At 58.6% G+C, this 17,692-nt stretch overlaps 1 protein-coding gene across 10 annotated transcripts in view; it reads left to right on the top strand.

Moving 5' to 3' along the window:
* Positions 1–5,873: 5,873 nt before the first annotated feature.
* The window catches only part of MPRIP (myosin phosphatase Rho interacting protein), a 57,806-nt gene continuing 45,987 nt past the window's right edge, over positions 5,874–17,692 (top strand). For 7 of the 10 annotated variants that reach the window (XM_031607020.2, XM_090151579.1, XM_090151581.1 and 4 more), the window contains exons 1-3: positions 5,874–6,387; positions 12,341–12,418; positions 13,211–13,276. In XM_031607020.2, coding sequence (XP_031462880.2) covers positions 6,268–6,387; positions 12,341–12,418; positions 13,211–13,276 — 264 coding nt within the window. In that variant the 5' untranslated portion in view covers positions 5,874–6,267. The remainder of the gene's footprint in view (positions 6,388–12,340; positions 12,419–13,210; positions 13,277–17,692) is intronic. The other 3 variants (XM_031607024.2, XM_090151580.1, XM_031607022.2) reach the window with 2 other exon arrangements.

The following is a 17,692-nucleotide window of genomic DNA, read 5'->3' as shown; positions in this document are numbered from 1 at the left end:
CTGCAGCCCTGGCATCACCCATCTGTCTTCATGGGAGCTCTTCCACCGGAGGGAATGGCGCAGAGCTGTGTCAGGGCTGGGTTGGGGGTGACAGGAGGCTCTGTGCCAGAGGGCGGGGGCATGGAACAGCTCCCAGGGTGATGGGCTCAGCCCCACACTGCTGGAGCTCAGGGGGCATCAGGGCACTGCCCTCAGACATCAGGTTTGGGTTTGGGTGGTGCTTTGTGGAGCAGGAGTTGGACTCCATGATCTGCGTGGGTTCCTTCCAGCTCGGGATGTTCTGTGATTCCACAGTTCTTCTGCTGAGCAAAACGGACACCCTGGGATGGGCCAGCTGGCACTGTGTTGTTGCTTTCCCAAGCTTTGCAGAGGAAAGGAGCAGCGATGTGAGCACGGGGCTGTGCAGCCAGAAGGATGGCACAGTGCGCACTGCAGGCGGGGAGGAGCGATGCTCCCACCCAGGGGTGCCCCCACACTCCGTGGGGTCTCTTTAGAAACAGCAAACCAGGCTGGGCAGCTGCTCTTTTCCCCTTTTTCTATTGGTGGAGCATTGATTTCTTCCAGTTTCTCCCCGTTTCCCACAGCACTGCAGCACGTGGTGGTGACTCAGCTCAGCCCTGGGGACGGTTCTGCAGAAGCAGCAGCTGGAGGGGAAGGAAGGAGCGATACCTGCTACTTTCTATAAACATCAGTGGGGCAGCGTCAAGGGTTTTCCGTTCAGCACAAAAACTCCTGCTCTGTGTGAGTGGGGCCATGAGCTGGTGGGGCTGGTGGTGGTGGGATGGAGCTTATCGCCCATGGCAGAGAATGGTGCAGGGGACAGCTCTGCTGGGAGCATCTCATGTCAGGACGGGCATCTCTGCTGCAGGAGTTCCCATGGATCTACTGCTCTGACACCAAAGCAAAATCTCAGTTGATGGGTGCGTTCCCCACCATGGGATATCAGAGGTGAATCTCTCAGAGAGCAGAGCAGCCCAGCACCCATGGCTGCATGCAGCCCGCAGCAACGCTGCAGCAGGGGAGCTGTGCACGTATCACAGCTCTGCACGTGTGGCTGATGGTCAGGGTTATGGTCAGGGTGAGAGCTGTGGGAGGGAAGCAGAGGTACACCTGGGAGAGGGCAGCTGCATGGCTGAAATGATGCTATGGAGCCTGGGGAGGAAAATGCGCCCTTTGCTGCACATCCCTGTGGTTGTTCATGCTGCAGCCTCAGCCCGTGAGCTTGGTGCTCCAGGAGCCCATGGGTTGCCCACCTGCAGGGCTGGCAGCAGAGGAAAATGTGATGTTGACACTGTGAGTGTGACAGAGCCAGGCCTGGAGCTACAGCCACATCTCTGCAGCTCTTGGGACTCTGCAGGGGAAACCTGCCTCTGCAAATAGCAGCAGGACACTTGCAGTTTCCACTCTGTGTGCCCTCAAGAGGGAAGTGAGAAGCACTTGGGGGTGCTTTGTCCCTCCTCAGTGAGCAGAGGAAGGCCCTGTGAACTCAGCTTTAAAATTCTCAGCTCGTGCTGTGACTGGGACTTTGTTCCCTGGTCGGGTACCTCCAAGCAGCACTGGTCCTCCTGTGGCCTCTGAGGTGGCACATGGCTCTTAAGTGCTGCCGAACACCAGTGCCCAGAGCAATGCTTTCCTGGGCTGCTCAGGACTTGCTGCTTTCTGCATTCCCTGTGCTCACACAGGGCTGGACCTTGGCCAGAGCATTTCTTGCACACATGCACCCTGTGAGATCCAAAAAAAGGCTGGGAGGAGGGGGGAGGGGGGAAGGGGAAGAGGAGACGTTTGGAATCGAAACCGAGCAGAGCACAGATGGTGCCGAGCTCATTTCTTTCACCCTGGTTCCCTGCAGACACCTCTCGAACGGCCGCGGCCGCGATGCGCGTCCCCCAGGGATGCTGCTCCGCGACCGCAGCGGCGCAACAGCCCACAGCCGCTCCTTCTGCTGAGCGGCTCCGGATCGCCACCCGCAGCCGGGAGCCCTCGGGGGGACGCGGAGGAGCGACAGCGCGAAGTGCTGCTCCGCACCGGGAGGTGGCAGCCTCGGTTCGCTCAGTTCCGCGCTGCGGTTCCCGCAGCCCCGCAGCCCCGCAGCCCCGCAGCCCATACCGAGGTGGGAGGTTCCGCAGCCCACGTGCGGCTCGTTTTGCATCACGGCCTCGTTCTGCTGCCGTCGCGTGGGGGCATCGCCATAAGGATGCTCGGAACCCATCCGTGTCTCCGTGCCGTGGGGTCTGACCCAGCAGCTGTGCTGGGTGCCGTCCCAGGGCCAAGGTGCCTCGCCAAAACCCAGTGCGGAAGAGGAGTTACCAAAAATCAGGCTGGCTCCCCAAATCTGGCTCCCTCTGGGATAAGTGTGCCCTGTACACTGGTACAGGGCACTACAGTGCTGCTACAGAAGCACCATGATGTGTGCCAGGACCAAAGCACCACGATGCGTACCAATGCACCATTGATGTGTGCAGCATTTTCATGAGCAAATCCTCACCACTGCCCAGTCCCACACCCAGCATTCAGAGGGCACCATCCCGACAGCCCCAGCAAAGGGCCGTTCCCTGCACTGGGCTGAGGGTGTTGCAGGAGGAGAGCTGCTCCTTGCAGGAGCAGGCTTGCAGAATGCCGAGTTAATTTTTAATGGTGAAAAACCCTGGGGAAATTCCATGGGGCTGGAGGGAGGCCAGCAGAAGCCGAATGGGTAAAGGGGATAAAAAGGCCAACCCTGGGAATTACAGAGCAGGTAGGGCTGGTGGCAGTCCCCGGGCAAATGACGGGCTGGGTAACTGGGGACAGTGTCAGCCCAAAATTAGAAGCTAAAAATATAATTAAGGTCGTTAGTTTGGTTTCATGGATGGCAGCGCCTGTCAAGTGAGGCGGCTCCGGGTTTGGCACGGCTCTGGGCTGGCGGATCGCTAATTGCGTGCTGCCTAACGACTGTCTGCAATGCAGCTCATTGACGGCCAGGTGATGTTTCCCTTTGTAAAAGCTGCACGATGTGGAGCCACCGGAGCACACCTGGGGGGCAGCCGAGGGGCTGTGTGTGGGGTGTGCCCTCTGTGGGGAACATCCCTGGTGCTGATGGGGACGGAAGGCTGGTGAGCAGCACAAGAAGGGGACGTGATGGGGATCTGCTCTGCCCGGGCATCCAGTCAAAATCTGGGGGAAACAAAAGAGCCAGACTTTCCCCACTGAAGGCAGGAAGCAGGTGTGGGATATGGTCCCTCACAGCCTGACTGGGAGAGTCATTAACCACTGGCCCAGTTTTAAGAGGAGAGTATGAACTCGCACTCACTGAATGAGAGGAAATCTCTGCTTGTTGGGATGTGGTTTAACCCAGCTCCCGGGCTGTGTACAAAGCAGGGTCTGTGCAGGACCCTTCCAGCCCTGTGCATGCTGTACTCTGCTCTTGGATGCAGCAGCTGCAGCTGAGCACTGTGTGTTTCTCCCGGAGGTTCATGTGGGTCCTTTGGCTTTCCCAATGGGAAGACTGGGTGCAGGCTTCAAGGCACCGGAGGCTTTGCTCCATCCATGAGGCTGTTTTCACCCACGCACATTTTCAAGCAGCAGTTTCCCTGTGTCAGATGCATGGCTTTGGACGCTGAGCCCTCCCCTCTGCCCTGGGCATCCATCCGTCTGGCTCCACGTAATGATGGCCGAGTGGAGGTGCGGGGAGACAGGCTGCCCCGGGACATGCAGGCAGAGAAGAGCACTTCTGGGTGCTCCTTGGGCCATGTGTCCCACATCCCCATCCCGCTGATGCCCTCACATTGGATGCTCCTGGTGGCACCTCCAGGCAGTGATGCGGCTTTCCTTTGTGCTGGGCATCCCGGTGCCACCGAGTGCCTTTCTGGAGCAGGAGGGCTTTGTGCTGCCCATCCCAAAGCAGGACCTGGTGAGTAACACCTCCTGCTTGTTTACCTGCTGCTGGGGCTCCGCTTGGGCTCACTGACTCACGCAGCTCCTTCCCCTTCTGCCACTGCAGCTCCTGACGAATAGTTTCCATTTTCCTATATTACTTTAATTGCCCTACTTTGGGAAAACTGCTCCAGACCAGCTCTGGGCTGCCATGCCCCAACTGAGTGTCCCAAGATGGGGATGGTGGGGACATGGCACGCAAAGGAACGAACACCCTGTGCCATGGCCGTGCCCATGACGGGGTCACGTAGGAGAAGTCACAAATGATGGATTCTCAGCAGCCCTGCTTGCTGCGCACGGCCAAGGCAGCGCGGCTGAATGCAGCCTGACAGGTTCATGGAGAGGCCCGTCCTGTTCTGTGGGATATTTGGAGATCTGCAGCCAGCCTAGCACCAGCCCCAGCACCACCAGCACCAGCAGCATCAGCCGCATCCCCACAAGCTGTCGGCCCTGGCGCCAGGTCACAGCCCCGAGCCACCACGAGTTGGGCTGGCACTGCTGGGGACGCCAACCCCATGTCCTGTGGTGCCCGGGGAATCACAGCCCCCGCTCTCCCTCAGGGGAGATGCTCTCCCTTGCATGGCATCTGGGGACACAGCGGCCCCCAGCAGTGTTTGAATGCACCCCACGCTCATCCCTGCTCCATTCGGGGTGCACGGGGTGTAGGGCGTGCCACGTCCCATCAACATATGGGATGGAAGGAGGGTTTGTGGGCAGAAGAGCTTTTTGAGGACACCATCTGTGCTCCGAGGGGTCGTGGCTGGTAAGGACACGTGGTGATGGCATCGGGGATGCAAACACAGAGGGCGTTGCTCCTTGCATGGCGAAAGGAGCTCCTGCGGGCTCCTTGCAGCGTGTTCTGCAGCGCTGGGGTGAGGAGGAAGGTGAGAATCGCACCCAAAGCAGCAAAGCGTGGCGGAGCGCACGGCCCCCCAGGAGCACGGCGAGCAAGCAATGCTGGCGGGAGAGAGAACGATGATTAAAGCAGCCTTTGATGAAGCCCCAAATTAATAAAGCAGCGAGCCATCGTGTCGCTCTGTATTTATTGGAGGATGAAGACGCGGAGCCGGCGCGGCGGCCGAGGCCGGGACCCACATCAAACAGCGGGGCAGCGCCGGGCGGGGATCGGCGGCTGCGTCCCCGTTTTGTCCCCATCCCCAGCCCTGCTTTAGGGCCCACGCACATCCCAACCCCTTACCGCCACATTAACGCGCTGCTCTGCGTCGGGGTTGGGCAAACAGAGGAGCTCCTGGGGGCCGCAGGGCGGTGGTTGCGCCCTCATTTTGTCCCCGCACGCTGCAGAGCGTTGGCTGTGCCCCCCCCCCCAAAGCACTGGGGTGTCCCGGAGGTCGGGGCTGTGCCCGAGGTTGGGGTGAATGGGGCAGAACGGGGGTACGGCCCCGCACCGCCCTGCCTGCGGGGGTCCGCGCACAGCCGGAGGGTCCGGGCGTGGCGTGGAGGGTCAACGGGGCGCGGAGCGGGGCTGGGGGGTCACGCAGGGTGGGAGGAGTCCTGGCACGGGGATACTTATGGGGTGGAGATGGATTCGGTGGGCCCATTGCGGGCCACGCACGGTGCGGGGGCAGCGCGCAGCGTTTGTTCAGGCCGCGCCCGGCGGGGGGCAGCGCGCAGCTCCGCGCACAGCGCAGGGCCCCACACCGCCCCCCCCCGCGAGGCCCAGCCCCGCCCCCGGCTGTCAGCACCGCCCCTCCCCCACGGCCTCCGGAGAGGAGGAGCCCGCAGGCGGCGCGCCGCGCCCTCTCCTCTCCTTGCATCCCATTGGCTGCAACGGCCTTTTGTTCCCGTCGCCTTCCCTTCGCCATTGGTGGGAGCCGCCGTCCGTCAGCGCTGTGGCGCCGCCCCCCTTCCCGCTGGCTCCGGAGGTGGAAACTTTGGGGGCAGCGCAGCGTCGGCCCCGCTCCGTTCCGCGCCGCTCCGCTCCGCTCCGCGCGGCCCCGCCCGCAGCCCCGCCCCGCCCCGCGCGCCCCTTCCCCGCGCCGCTCGGCCCCGCGCGTCCGCTGAGCGCTGCGCCCCCGCTTTTTTAATTCCCTCTTTTTTTTTTCCGTTGTTGTCGTTATTATTTTTATTTCCGATTTTTTGTTGTTGTTAATTATTATTACTATTCTTTTTTCCATCCCACCCCCACATCCCGAGTGGTTTTTTTTTTTTTGTGGCGGGTGGCGGCGGTTTCGATTTTTGTTGTTGTTGTTGTTCGAATTCCTCCTCCGGATCTCCGCTCTCCCGCCGAGCCCGGCTCTCCGCGCAGGCCGCGGCCCGCGATGGGCGCGGTGGTGGCGGTGCGGCGGTGCGGGCGCTCCGCGGGGCGCTGAGCGGACGCGGAGCGGCGCGGGGCGCGCCATGGCCGCCAAGGACAACCCGTGCAGGAAGTTCCAGGCCAACATCTTCAACAAGAGCAAGTGCCAGAACTGCTTCAAGCCCCGCGAGTCCCACCTGCTCAACGACGAGGATCTCAACCAGGTCGTTTTTTTGTTTTTTTTGTTTTTTTTTCTCCCACCCCCCCAAAAAAAATCCGCTCGGCTCTGCCCCGCCTTCTGCCCCCCCGAGTGCCGTGTGGTGGCTGTGGGAGCCGTGGGTATCAGAGGGTCCTGTGGGTGTTTGGTGGCCCTATGGGCAGCTGAGGGTCCCAGAGGTGCTTGGTGGCCCTGTGGATAGCTTGGGGACCTATGGATGGCGTCGGGTCCTGTGTGCGCCTGGTGGTCCTATAGGTTGCTCACCATACGGTTCTTAGGGTCCTGTAGGTACTTGGCGGGCACACGGATAGCTCAGGGCCCTATGGACGGGATGAGGTCCCCGAGGTGACTGGTAACCCCATAGGTAGCGCGGGATCCTATGGATCCCATACGGTCCCATAGGTGCCTGGTAACTGTGTGGATAGTTTAGGATCCTATGGGTAGCGTAGCGTTCCATGGGTGCTTGGTGGCCCCATAGATAGCTCAGGATCCTATGGATTGTGTAGGGTTCTATGGGTGCCTGTTGGCCCCCTGGGTACAGCTGGGGATCCTATGGATAGCATGGAGTCCCATAGGTGCTTCCAGGACCTGTGGATAGCCCAAGATCCTACAGATAGCATAGGGTCCCATGAGTACCTGGTGGCCCCACAGATAGCCCAGGATCCTACTGATAGCATAATATCCCATGGTGGCTGAGTGGCCCCATAGATAGCTTGGGGTTGTATGGATAACATAAGATCTCATGGCTTTGTGCCGGCCTCGTAGTTAGCAGAGAGTCCTGTGGGATCTCTGGGGGTCCCATGGATAGCCTGGTGCCCCATTGGTGCTCCCAACAACAACACAGGCTGTTATGGGTCCCACAGGCGCCTGCTGAACCCATGGATGTGCTGGGGCACATGGATCCCATGGGGGGGGTCAGGCACTCCATGGCCAATCCTTGCTTCATAGTGTGTCTGAAGATCCAGTGGGGATCCAATGGCCCCATGGATAAATGGAGGTCCCTTTGCCCCCCTCTCTGGGTCCATGTCCGTATTGGGGTGTAAACAGCACACCCCCCCTGGATCCGCTGGGCACGGTGCCCTGCCCTATAGCACCACAGATTTCCTATGAGAGGGCAGAAGGTGGCTGTAGGTTTTGGGGTTGCGGGGGGAGAAATGGGCCTTCCTCCTCCTTCCCCTCCTCTTCCTCCTCGCAGCCTTTGCACACCACCCGCGGGGCAGCACCCAGCCCTATGGGGGGGTTGAGGTTGGGGGGAGGGGGGATGCAGCCCCACGCTGCCCCCGTCCGGCACTGTGCTGGGGTGGGGGCTGCCATCTCTGCTCCCAATCCTATTATGGCAATGAGATCAGACATATTGCTGTGCTCGCTGGGGGCGGGGGGGACACACACACACCACATAATGAAATCTGAGGGCTAATATGGAAAAAATGTAACTGGAAAAAACGCTGTGCTGTGTGCGGGAAGGGGCGGGCGGCCGTGCCCAGACAAAGGAGCGTCCTTGGGGGTGAATGGGGTGAGACCCCCAGGGTCTGGTTGTCCCCTCCCGCTGCCCCTCGTGGGGTTCCATTGCCATCATATTGCTTTTAGGAGGGGGGTCACAGCGCTGCACGCTGCCCCCTGCAGCAAAGGGTGCAGGGGATGGGGGGAAAGTCCCCCGGCCCGCTTGCTTTGTCCGGGGGGGTCTGAAAAGAGGGGGTGGTCCCAGAGGTCAGGGTCACCCCGGGGATCAGATCTGTACCCAGGGATGGGGGTTTCACAGGGGGAAGCGTTGCAATCTCACTCGGCTTCTCCCCCGCAGCCCGGGCAGAACGGTCCCACCGCTCCCCGGTAAGATGGAGGCTCCGGAGCGTGTGATGCACGCAGCCGCGGCCCCACTGCTTCCAGCGGCGCTTTGGGCTCTGTGCTCTGCTGCGAGCACCCATGTGTGGTGGGCTCCAGGCACCCGGTGTGACAGCATGGTGCTGCTCCTCATCTCCACTTCTATTTATTTTAGTATTACTATTATTATTATTATTATTTTGGTAATCATTATGATTTTTAATCCCCACGCCGGGAGCCCCGCTGCCCATTGGTGACCCATCGCAAACCTTTGGCGTTGTTGGTGGGTTGGGATTGGTGCCCCAGGGGCAGCCCCCAGCCCTGGATTAGCTGCAGCTCCCGGTAATCGGGCTTCAAAGGGCCGCGGGGCTCTAAGTCCCAAATCCCCCTCCGTTCACGAGTTGTTTGTGTGGGTTCGGAGTGATGTGGGGCGGCCCCATGGGTGCCATGGGAAAACACGGGTGGGGGTTGCTGTGCTCCCCCCGGTGTGAGCTGGAGCCCTGATCTCAGTGCGTGGTGCTGCCTCGTTCCCTGTGATCCCCATTTTGGAGTTTCCCAGCTTCTTGGTGGGGTGCACTGACACCCGGACCCCCTCACTCCTGTGTTCCATGGGGAAAATGAAGCCCCACGATGGGAATTGACTTCAGCATCACACTTGGCTCGGAGGGGAGGAGAGCAGAGTGCAGCTCCGTTGTTTTAATTCTCCCTTGGGGGCACAGGACTGGCATAGAACGGGAACTCGAGGACGCCCTCCCAGCTCCCCGTGTCTTATTGCCCTTATTTTTGGCATGGGCACCCCAAGGACCACCCAGCAGGATCGTGGCACTCGCAGACTTTTCCCAGCGCCATCCCCAGCAGTGAGTTTGAATATTTTCATGGCCCTCCTTTAGACATTATTGCTTTCCTTCTGTTCTGGACACCAAACAGCCAGATGGGAAGCGGCAGCTCCGGGTGCCCCACTGCCAGCTGTGTGAGCACCAGAACTTTGCTTCAGGGCGTTGTGTTGATGCAGCTGTGCGGGCAGAGGGCTCATGTCCCTGGGGATGAGTGGGGCTGGTGCAGTGTGTTGGCCCCAATGCATCCCCCCCTGTGCCTTTGCACCTATGGGGCTGTGTGACCCCAAGTCCCAGCTGTGTGTGTTGCTGCAGGGCAGCAGGGGAGGGGTTGTGTCCCGGGCACGCTTTCACCTCCACCCCCTACTTGGTGTGGGAGGAGAAGCCCCCTCGTTCCTGGAAAGCAGCCCCCGCTGTATCATGCTGCAAAAATCTGCCTGTCATTCACTAATGGTTGGAACCAAACAGGGGAAGGTTCTCTGCAAATGTCAAAGCTGCCCGTGCTGGCTGCTGCTGCTGCCGGCAGGAATTTGGGAGCAGGGCAATGCTTGGTGCCCCACGTCCTGCACTCCTACACCGGGGAGCCCCGGCCCCTTTGCACGTTTACACACTGCTGTTGGTCTGCACGGCGCCGCTCCTTATCTGCTGTGGCACCCGAGGAAGCGATAAATCCCCGCTCCGGCACTCGGAGCTGCTGCTGCTCGGTGCTGGGGAAGCACTGCTGCAGGGCACGGCTGTGTGCCCAGGGAAGGTTTGCAGAGTCCTTTCCCCCACCCCGTAGCTGTGCTGTGCAGATGTGTTTTTGTGGGAGAGGCTGCACGCTGCTGTGCCTGCTTACCCAGCTGCCACCACTCCTTGGGTTGCTGCTGGGGGGTGAAGCAGCAGCACTTGCAGGACCCTCGTGGGCTGAGTGCTGCAGGGCTCTGTGGTCCTTGCTGCATCCCCTGGCAGCATGCAGAGCACAAAGCAGCACCTATCCGTTCCTGCAAGCAGTGCTAAGGGGAGGGCAGCCTGCTTGGCTGTCATTCCCACCCCAATGCTGTGACACCTTCCCCATTCCGACTTGCTCAGAGACACAGATCAGCTGTGCATAGCTGCAGGTGCCTGGGTTCCCTATTTGAGGCTGGTGGTGGTGGCCTCCCCTTGAGCTGTGCCAGGAAAGGAGAGCACAAACAGGGATCTTGTTGTTGGTGCCCAACTCATGAGATTGCTTCTGCCTCCAGAAAGGCTGTTACTGCTGTTTGGTTTTAGGGGAGATGTGTGCATCTGTGTGGGCTGGGGCTGATGGCTCAGCTCTACCTGGAGCAGCAATGTCCTCATGGTGCCAGGCTGTGTCTGGCCCCATCACCCGGCTCCGCGTGCTGTCACAGAATCATAGAATCGAATCACAGAGTCATTAATGTTGGAGAAGACTTCTCAGAACACCACGTCCAGCTGCTGAGCCATCCCCACCGTGCCCCCAAACCTCGTCCCCATGCCACGTGCACACAGCCTCGCTCCAGGGCCCTGTGCTGCCCGTTGGAAAGGAGTGACCTGGCCCTGCCCCGCAGCGCTGGGAATGTGTGAGGGTTCTACATTAACCCAGTCCTGGAGCTGTGCTCAGGAGCTGTGCGTGCCCATGGAGCACCAGGACTGAAGGACAGACAGACGCAGAGCAGGGTGTGGGTACCCAAGAGCAGGTGATGGGCACAGGACAACCCCCCAGCAGGGCACCCCACCGGGCTGCGAAGCTAAGCAGGGCCAGGCAGGGTGGGGGGCGGGATGGGTACCTGGGTGTGCCGCAAAGGTGCGACCGGAAGCGGCACGGTGACGCTGGGGCGTTGCTGCCTGAGTCAGCTCTGCCGGTCCCACGGGGCTGTGGGGCTCCCACCCGGCACAGCACCATCCCTGTGCCCCTCTTCGCGGCCAGGTGGCTCCTTCAGCACCCCCGGCCCATTGGCTTCATCACTGGAGAAACTGACTCTGGTCTTCTGCCCGCCCCAGGAATACCAGGATTGCTGCAACATTACTCTCTGGATCTGCTCAGATAGGGAAGTCTCGCTCTGAGCCGTGCCCACGGACCTTATTTTAACCCAATGCAGGTGCAGTGGATTTATTCTGGGCACAGTGTGTGCTCACATCCTTCTATTTGTGCCTCTCCGGGCACCGCTTTTGGCAGCAGTTTGTTTGGGTTTGGCTTTAAAAAGCGCTTCTGTGCAGGGGGACAGAGCCAGGCTGCCCATGTGCTGGGTGCTAACTTGTACCTTGTGGCTGTTTTGGTTTTGGTATCTGAAATTGGATGTTTCTGCCCGAATAAGTATGGTCTTCTGATTGTGCTGTGTTAGGGTTGTGTATTTCAGGTGCTGGAAAAGGTTGTGGCAAAATGGGTCAGGTGGGGCTGGGTGAGACCAGGAGGGGTTCTGATCCCAGTGGTGGTGGTATGGGGTTATTTCATCCCTGTGTATGGGTCTGGTGCAGTGGGGGTTGCTTGTAGGGGTGGCTCTGAGGGGTTGGAAGGGGACATGGGGGGCAGAGGAGGGCTTGGTGCTGTGGTGGTGATGTTGGGGACTTCGTGTGCCGCCTCCTCCATCCTCTTCCTCCTTCCTGGCCATGACAGCACCTCCAGAACGGACTCACCATGTGTGATTTTCATGGGGAGCTCAGTGCCCCTGTGCCCCATTCCTACAAGCACAGACTCACCTCGAGTTACTCAATATTTCGCAATTTTGCTTTTTTTTTCCCTCCCTGCTCCAAAGTCCTGGCGTGGGCACAGGGCTGGGTGGTGTCACAGCACCGCTGGGTGGGGCTGTGTGTGGGGCAGCGTGGGCAGGGGGTGGTGTGGGGTCTGTGAGTCCCTGCAGTGCTGGGGGCAGCAGTGCCATCGGGGCCATTCGGTGCAGGTGATGCTCCAGGAGATGCCACCCCAAAAGGGGCAGTGGGCTTTAAGGGGTTGTTATTACTTCCTGCTTTACAAAGAGTGAAAGGACTGCTGATCTGGTTTGTTCCCACTTTGCTTGCTCGGTGCTCCATGCGTTTGGCTGTTTTTGGTGCATAGGCTGTTTCTTCTATTGTTCACAGGGATTTTTCCAGAGGGGAAACTATTTTTTTTTATTTTTTTTCTTTAGCATTACAAAACCACAGCAACTGGCAGGAGGGATCTCAGGGAGGTACTGCATTGGACACCGATTTAAGGGAAAAAATAATAAAAAGGAGAAGAATGAAAGCGAACAGCTTAAACAGAGTGTTTCAAGAGGTGGTGGGAATGTGGAGTTCTTTGCCCCTTCCTGGTGTGGCAGCTCCAGCTGATCCCTCTCTGCTCTTTTCTTTCAGGCCAAACCCATTTATGGTGGCTGGCTGCTGCTGGCCCCTGAAGGAACGGACTTTGACAATCCTGTCCATCGCTCTCGGGTAAGGGACACCCTGTGGCTGTGGGGAGGTGGGACGGGACGGGGCGGTGACGCTGCACCCATCCCCTTGTGCAAGCCAGGGAGGTTTCCTGCTGCAGGGTTCTTTCTGCTGGGCATGCAGTTTGCTGGGCTGGAGCACCGCAGAACCTGCTCCATTCAAGCAGTGTGATGTTACTGCTGGCTGCTGTTGTGTTTTGGTGCCTTGATGCTCAGCTGCCCAAACGGGATGCTGCTAGAGCTCAAGCCTTGCAGCACTGCAACCATGTGAGCAGAGTTGGAGCATTCTCTGTGTCCCTGCTCCTGCAGCTGGAGGCTCCATTGCTGCCACCAGTAAAAATCTCTCCCCCCACACTGGATTCTGGGTTCAGCCCAGGGTACGTGGGCATTATTGGGAGTCATGGTTCATGGGGACGTGGGACTGTGGCTCACTGGAACCTCAGTGGTTTTGCTGTCCCTGAGCACCTTGGACTTTGCCTGAAGGGCTGAGAAAAACAAGATAAGAATTGCTGCACTGGGGCTATGAATCTGTGGTTTTGTTTTTTTTTTTTTTTCCCTCCTTCAAATTTCAGCCTGCTCAACCAGTTTTTGCTCTGGGCTGCAAACAGGCTGGCACGCACAGAAAGGCCCTTTCCAGCCAGATCAGGGCTCCGATCTGGTACGCATTGCCATGCTGAGTGCGGGCTGGGGGGGGGCTCTGCATCATGCTGGAGCTGTGCTGGAGGATGTCCTGCGTTGTGGCCCCAGCTCTGTGGGCTGGCAGTGCTGTAACTCGCTTTACTGTCTTCTCTTGCAGAAATGGCAGCGCCGGTTCTTCATCCTCTACGAGCACGGGTTGCTGCGCTACGCCCTCGACGAGATGGTGAGTGCTGCGTGGCCACGGCGTCGCTGCTGGTGGGAGCCTGCAGTGGTGGTGCTGCTCATGGAGCGTGGCACCAGGCTGGTGTCCTGTGCTGCCCCATGGAGCTGGATGGCCAAGCCCAAGTGTTGGAGGGCTCAGCGTTGGTATAAACCAGCAGTGGGAATGTGGTGCTGAACAGATCCAGCACTGGTGTGGAGTGCTGATCCTCAGGTGCCCCCCAGCTCCTTCCCAGCCTGCTGCTCGGTGCTGGGGAGGGTTTGGTGGTGGAGGATCGCCACGGCTGTGCCTGGGGAGGAGGCTGTGTGTGGTGCTGGTGTAAAGTAGGTCAGGAGGAGCGCGGAACGCCTTCGTGCTGCTCATCCTTCCTGGGAGCCGCATCCACCCGCACTGCTCTGGGAGCAAAAGGAGGAAGGAGGAAGGAAAGCAGCTCTCCCATCCATTGCAAGCAGCCAAGTGGGCTGCTGAGCCTGGGGAAGGTCAGCCCTGCTGTGCCCACCTGTGGCTGCCTATTGGCAAAACGAAGCACACAGCAGGTTGCATGGGGTTTGGCACAGCACAGCCTGATCCCGTGTGCTGGGACGCACCTGGGTGAGAGGCTCGTGGAGCCGGGTGCACTGGGGTGCAGGGCGTGCACGTGGGGTGGGGTGTAGGAGTGCAGAGCATTTCTCCAGAGCAGTGCCTTCTGTTGTTTGTTTGTATTTTTTCTTGGGGTTGCTCCAAGTCCCGTAAATAATTTAAACATCTCCATTCAGAGCTGCGGAGGCTTTTGATGCATTTGTAGTGTGACAACAACCTGTGCTGGGCTGCTGTTTGGTGTCCTACAAACAAAGCACAGAGAAATGCCTTGAGGAGAGAGTTGGGAAATGTTTGTAGGGTTTTTTGCTGTATTGCGTCCCATCATGACTGCCCGTGGCACTGCTGCCCCTGGGCAGGAGCAGAGGCAGTGCCTCAGCTGCATGCTGTGCCCTCATGTTCTCATGCTGCAGGAGAATGTGCTGAGGGCTGGGGGAGCATCGTGCAGTCCCTTGGGCTGCCTGGGAGGGAAAAAAAGTGGGGGGAAAAAAAACCAGCAAAAAGGGCGTGTGAGGGGAGTGTTACCTCTCCTGCTGGCTCCTTGCACTGAGCACCACAGGAAGAGGGCAGGGAGTGTCCTCACAGTGGCCATAGATGGAGGAGATGGAGCTGCTCCCCTGGGGAGCAGGGGTCTGACACATGGTGTAAAAATACCCCCCTGACCTTTCTGCAGATCACGTCCTTGTGCCAGCTCTGCTAATGCCTGTGGCACCAGAGCATCCCTGCCTGCAGTGTGCCCCATGCCAGGGCAGCATTGCACTGCCAGCAGGGAGGAGCTGATTCCCTTGGGATGAGACCCAGAATGTGACAGCAGTATCACCCCCTGCTGTCCCTTGTGACTAAGAGCATCAGCTTCCTCAGGCACTTCCCTGCATTTGCTTTGCTCTGGTGTGTGCTGCAGGTTCCCCTATGGTGGTTCCCAGTGTGTAGCTCAGATAATATCGTGGCTCTGATGGGTTTGGGACCCTCTCCCATCATGTCAAGGGAGGCTCAGGTTGGATGTTAGGAAAAATGCCTTCTCTGAAGTCAGGCATTGGAATTGCTGCCCATGGAGGTGGTGGAGTCACTGTCCCTGGAGGTGTTCAAGAACTGTGGAGATGTGGCACTGAGGGACATGGTTTGGTGTCATGGTGGGGATGGGTCAATGGTTGGACCTGATCTTAGGGGCCTTTTCCAACCTTGGTGATTCTGTGATCCCACAGCAGCAGGCAGGGGTGACTGAGTAATGGAGAATGGCTGAGTGCAGGTCAGAGATCCCATGTGGGATGCAAAGACTAAGTTCCATTCTTGCCCCCCACCTTGGACTGGAATTGTGAGGGGACACTGGTTTGTCCTTGAGATCTCATCTGTGCCTATGGCTCCACAGCAGAACCAGGGCTTTTCCCAGGGGGTTGCTGCTGTTTTGCTCAGGGAGGGATCTCCATTGCAGGAATGATTCCCCTCGCTGTGCTCCTGGAGGTCCCGTGGTGGGGGGACACAGCAGTGTGCTGGGAGCTGGACGGCAGCTGGGCAGGGACCTCCCAGGAGGTGGATTGAATTGCTCTGCCTTGAACCTGTTAGACATTAATTGTGTGGGTTTGGCAATTTCTGCTTTATTGAAAATGAGGAGGGGAGGAAGGCGTAGGATGCGGGGGGTTGGGGCTGAGCTCTCCATTGGCAGTGCTGGCCTCCTCTTCCTCCCCCTGACCATCAGCAAAGGGCACATCTGGTTCTGAGCTGGGGTCAGCAGCTAATGAGCCACTGTTCTGCAACAGTGGAGCGGGGCAGAGGGCCGTGCTGGGATCCCACAGCTCACTGCTGGGGTTGAGGGGAGCTCTGAGGATGACCCAGGGGTGCACTGAGAGCAGATGCCGCAAGCACAGGGATGGGCCAAGCACCTGGAACCTCCTCTGTGCACCAGGAGCCCCAAATACTGCCCAAATCCCATCAGTGGGAGGGGGCATGCATGTGGGAAAGGCACCGGTTTGGAAGCAGAGAGGTCTGAGAAGTCTGCTTTGGCACTGCAATCCCCTGCTGAGCCACTGGCCAGACTGGGGCTGTTTTGTTGTTTTTTTTTCCCCCCTCTTTTTTTGCTTTTTTTCCCTTCTTTTTCTAGTTTGCAGCCACAGGTGGCTGCGTGCTGTTTTTACAACTGACCCAAACAGTTGCAATGCACCCACAAAAAGCAGCCAGCCTCAAGCACCCCACTCTCTGTGCTCCAGCATCAGTGCACACGGGGCTCACCAGGACCCTGCAGGGAGAAAGAATCCTGTGTGTGCCCATCTCCTTTTCCTCCAGCCCTGGTGTGCAGCAGCGTGCCAGCAGGCTGCTCCCAGCTCCATGAGCCCTGGGGAAGCTGAGCCTGCTCCAACCTGCACGCATTCCTCACTCCCATCGGCAGAGGCTGGGTGCTCAGGGTTTGCTCAGGGTTGCATTCCATACTGCACAGCCTCTTGGTTGCTTGCACCGTGGTCCCCTGAGCTGTGTTCCCCACTTTCCTCTCTGAATTATTTCCTCATAGTTTGAAGTTAAAGGACCAAGAAGCTCCAGGAATTAAGCTAAGCCAAATGCACCAAGGGCATTGTTCTGGAGGTGAAAGAGGCACCCAGGAGGAGTACAGAGCTTTGGTACTTTGCCCTCTCTGGTTTCAGACATCCTGAAGCCCTCAGCCCATTGTCCTGTCCCAGCCTGGGGCTCTGCTGGTACCCGAGGGGAGGAGCAGGAACCCATGCCATGGTTCTGTCCCAGCAGCCTCATCCCAGCACCTTTTGTCAGAGGGGGGTGGAAAGTGGACAGCATCCAACAGCAAGTGCGGTCCGACTGCAGAGCGTTTGCCCCTTTCTGTTGCAATGACTGCTGCCTATAATTAGCTGTAGGTCTATTAATAGAGCCCTGCTGCATGGGAATGGTGTGGTGGAAAGGCAGCACGGGGTGGGCAGTGGTCTCAGTCCTACCCCTTGCTGGGCTGTGGGTAATGCCAAGGTGAGAGCATCTCCTGGGTGGGCTGGAGAACCAATGGGCATGGTTCCTTGTGCCCATCCCCAGCATGGGAGGGGTTGGGGTCACAGCAGGAACCCTGCAGCTCTCTGCCCCTAGGAGCCTGCACAGGAGCTGTGGGTGGGAGAACACAGCCCAGTGACAGAGAGGGACCCAGGCAGGAGGGATGTCCAAGCGTGATGATGCGTAGCTGCGTGTAATCACTGTTTCCTAATCGACCACCTCCCCAACACACCCCAATTTTTCTTTCTTCAGAAATAAAAGGGCACATTTAAAAATGTCACCCTCGGCAGATCTGTACCATGTTCATTTTTGTCCTCGCTCCCCCTCCTTTGTCACCAATATTCTGAGAAGCCAAGGGAGTCTGCGTGTGTTTTTTCCTCCTCGTTAGATCAAAGCGATTTACTTCAGTCTTGGCACGGAATGGAAATTCATTGGCAGGGATTAAAAAACGAACCTTCAACATCCTGGCCCCTCCATCCTTACTTTTTTTCCACCCGTTTTTTTGCCATTGAAGCAGTTCCAGGCTCGCCCTGCCCCCTCCGCTGAGGAGCACAGGGTTGGGTGAGCCCATGCTCCCTTTGCAACGCGGCTTTTCCCCCTGCAGACATGGTTTTGCTGCTGCCTCTGCTCGCCAGATCTTGGAGACTTTCAGTTTCTGTTCGGCATGAAGAGCTTTTGGCTGGAATCAGAGCGCGTTTCGGATTTCAACAAGCTGAGACGAAAAGGGAGAGGAGCAGAGCAGCTGCAAGATGGGCAGCAGTGGTGGGAAGAGAAAGGGAGATAATGCATTTGTTGGGGGGGGGAAGGTGCTGTGTAGGGAGGATTTGCATGGGATGTTGAGTGCTTGTGTGAAAAGGTTGCATT

This window comes from Phasianus colchicus, chromosome 16, assembly GCF_987193195.1.
Source record: "Phasianus colchicus chromosome 16, bPhaCol1.hap1.1, whole genome shotgun sequence".
In the NCBI taxonomy this organism is placed as follows: Eukaryota; Metazoa; Chordata; class Aves; order Galliformes; family Phasianidae; genus Phasianus; species Phasianus colchicus.
Note: the sequence above shows the minus strand (reverse complement) of the source record. Positions and strands in the feature narration are given on the sequence as shown.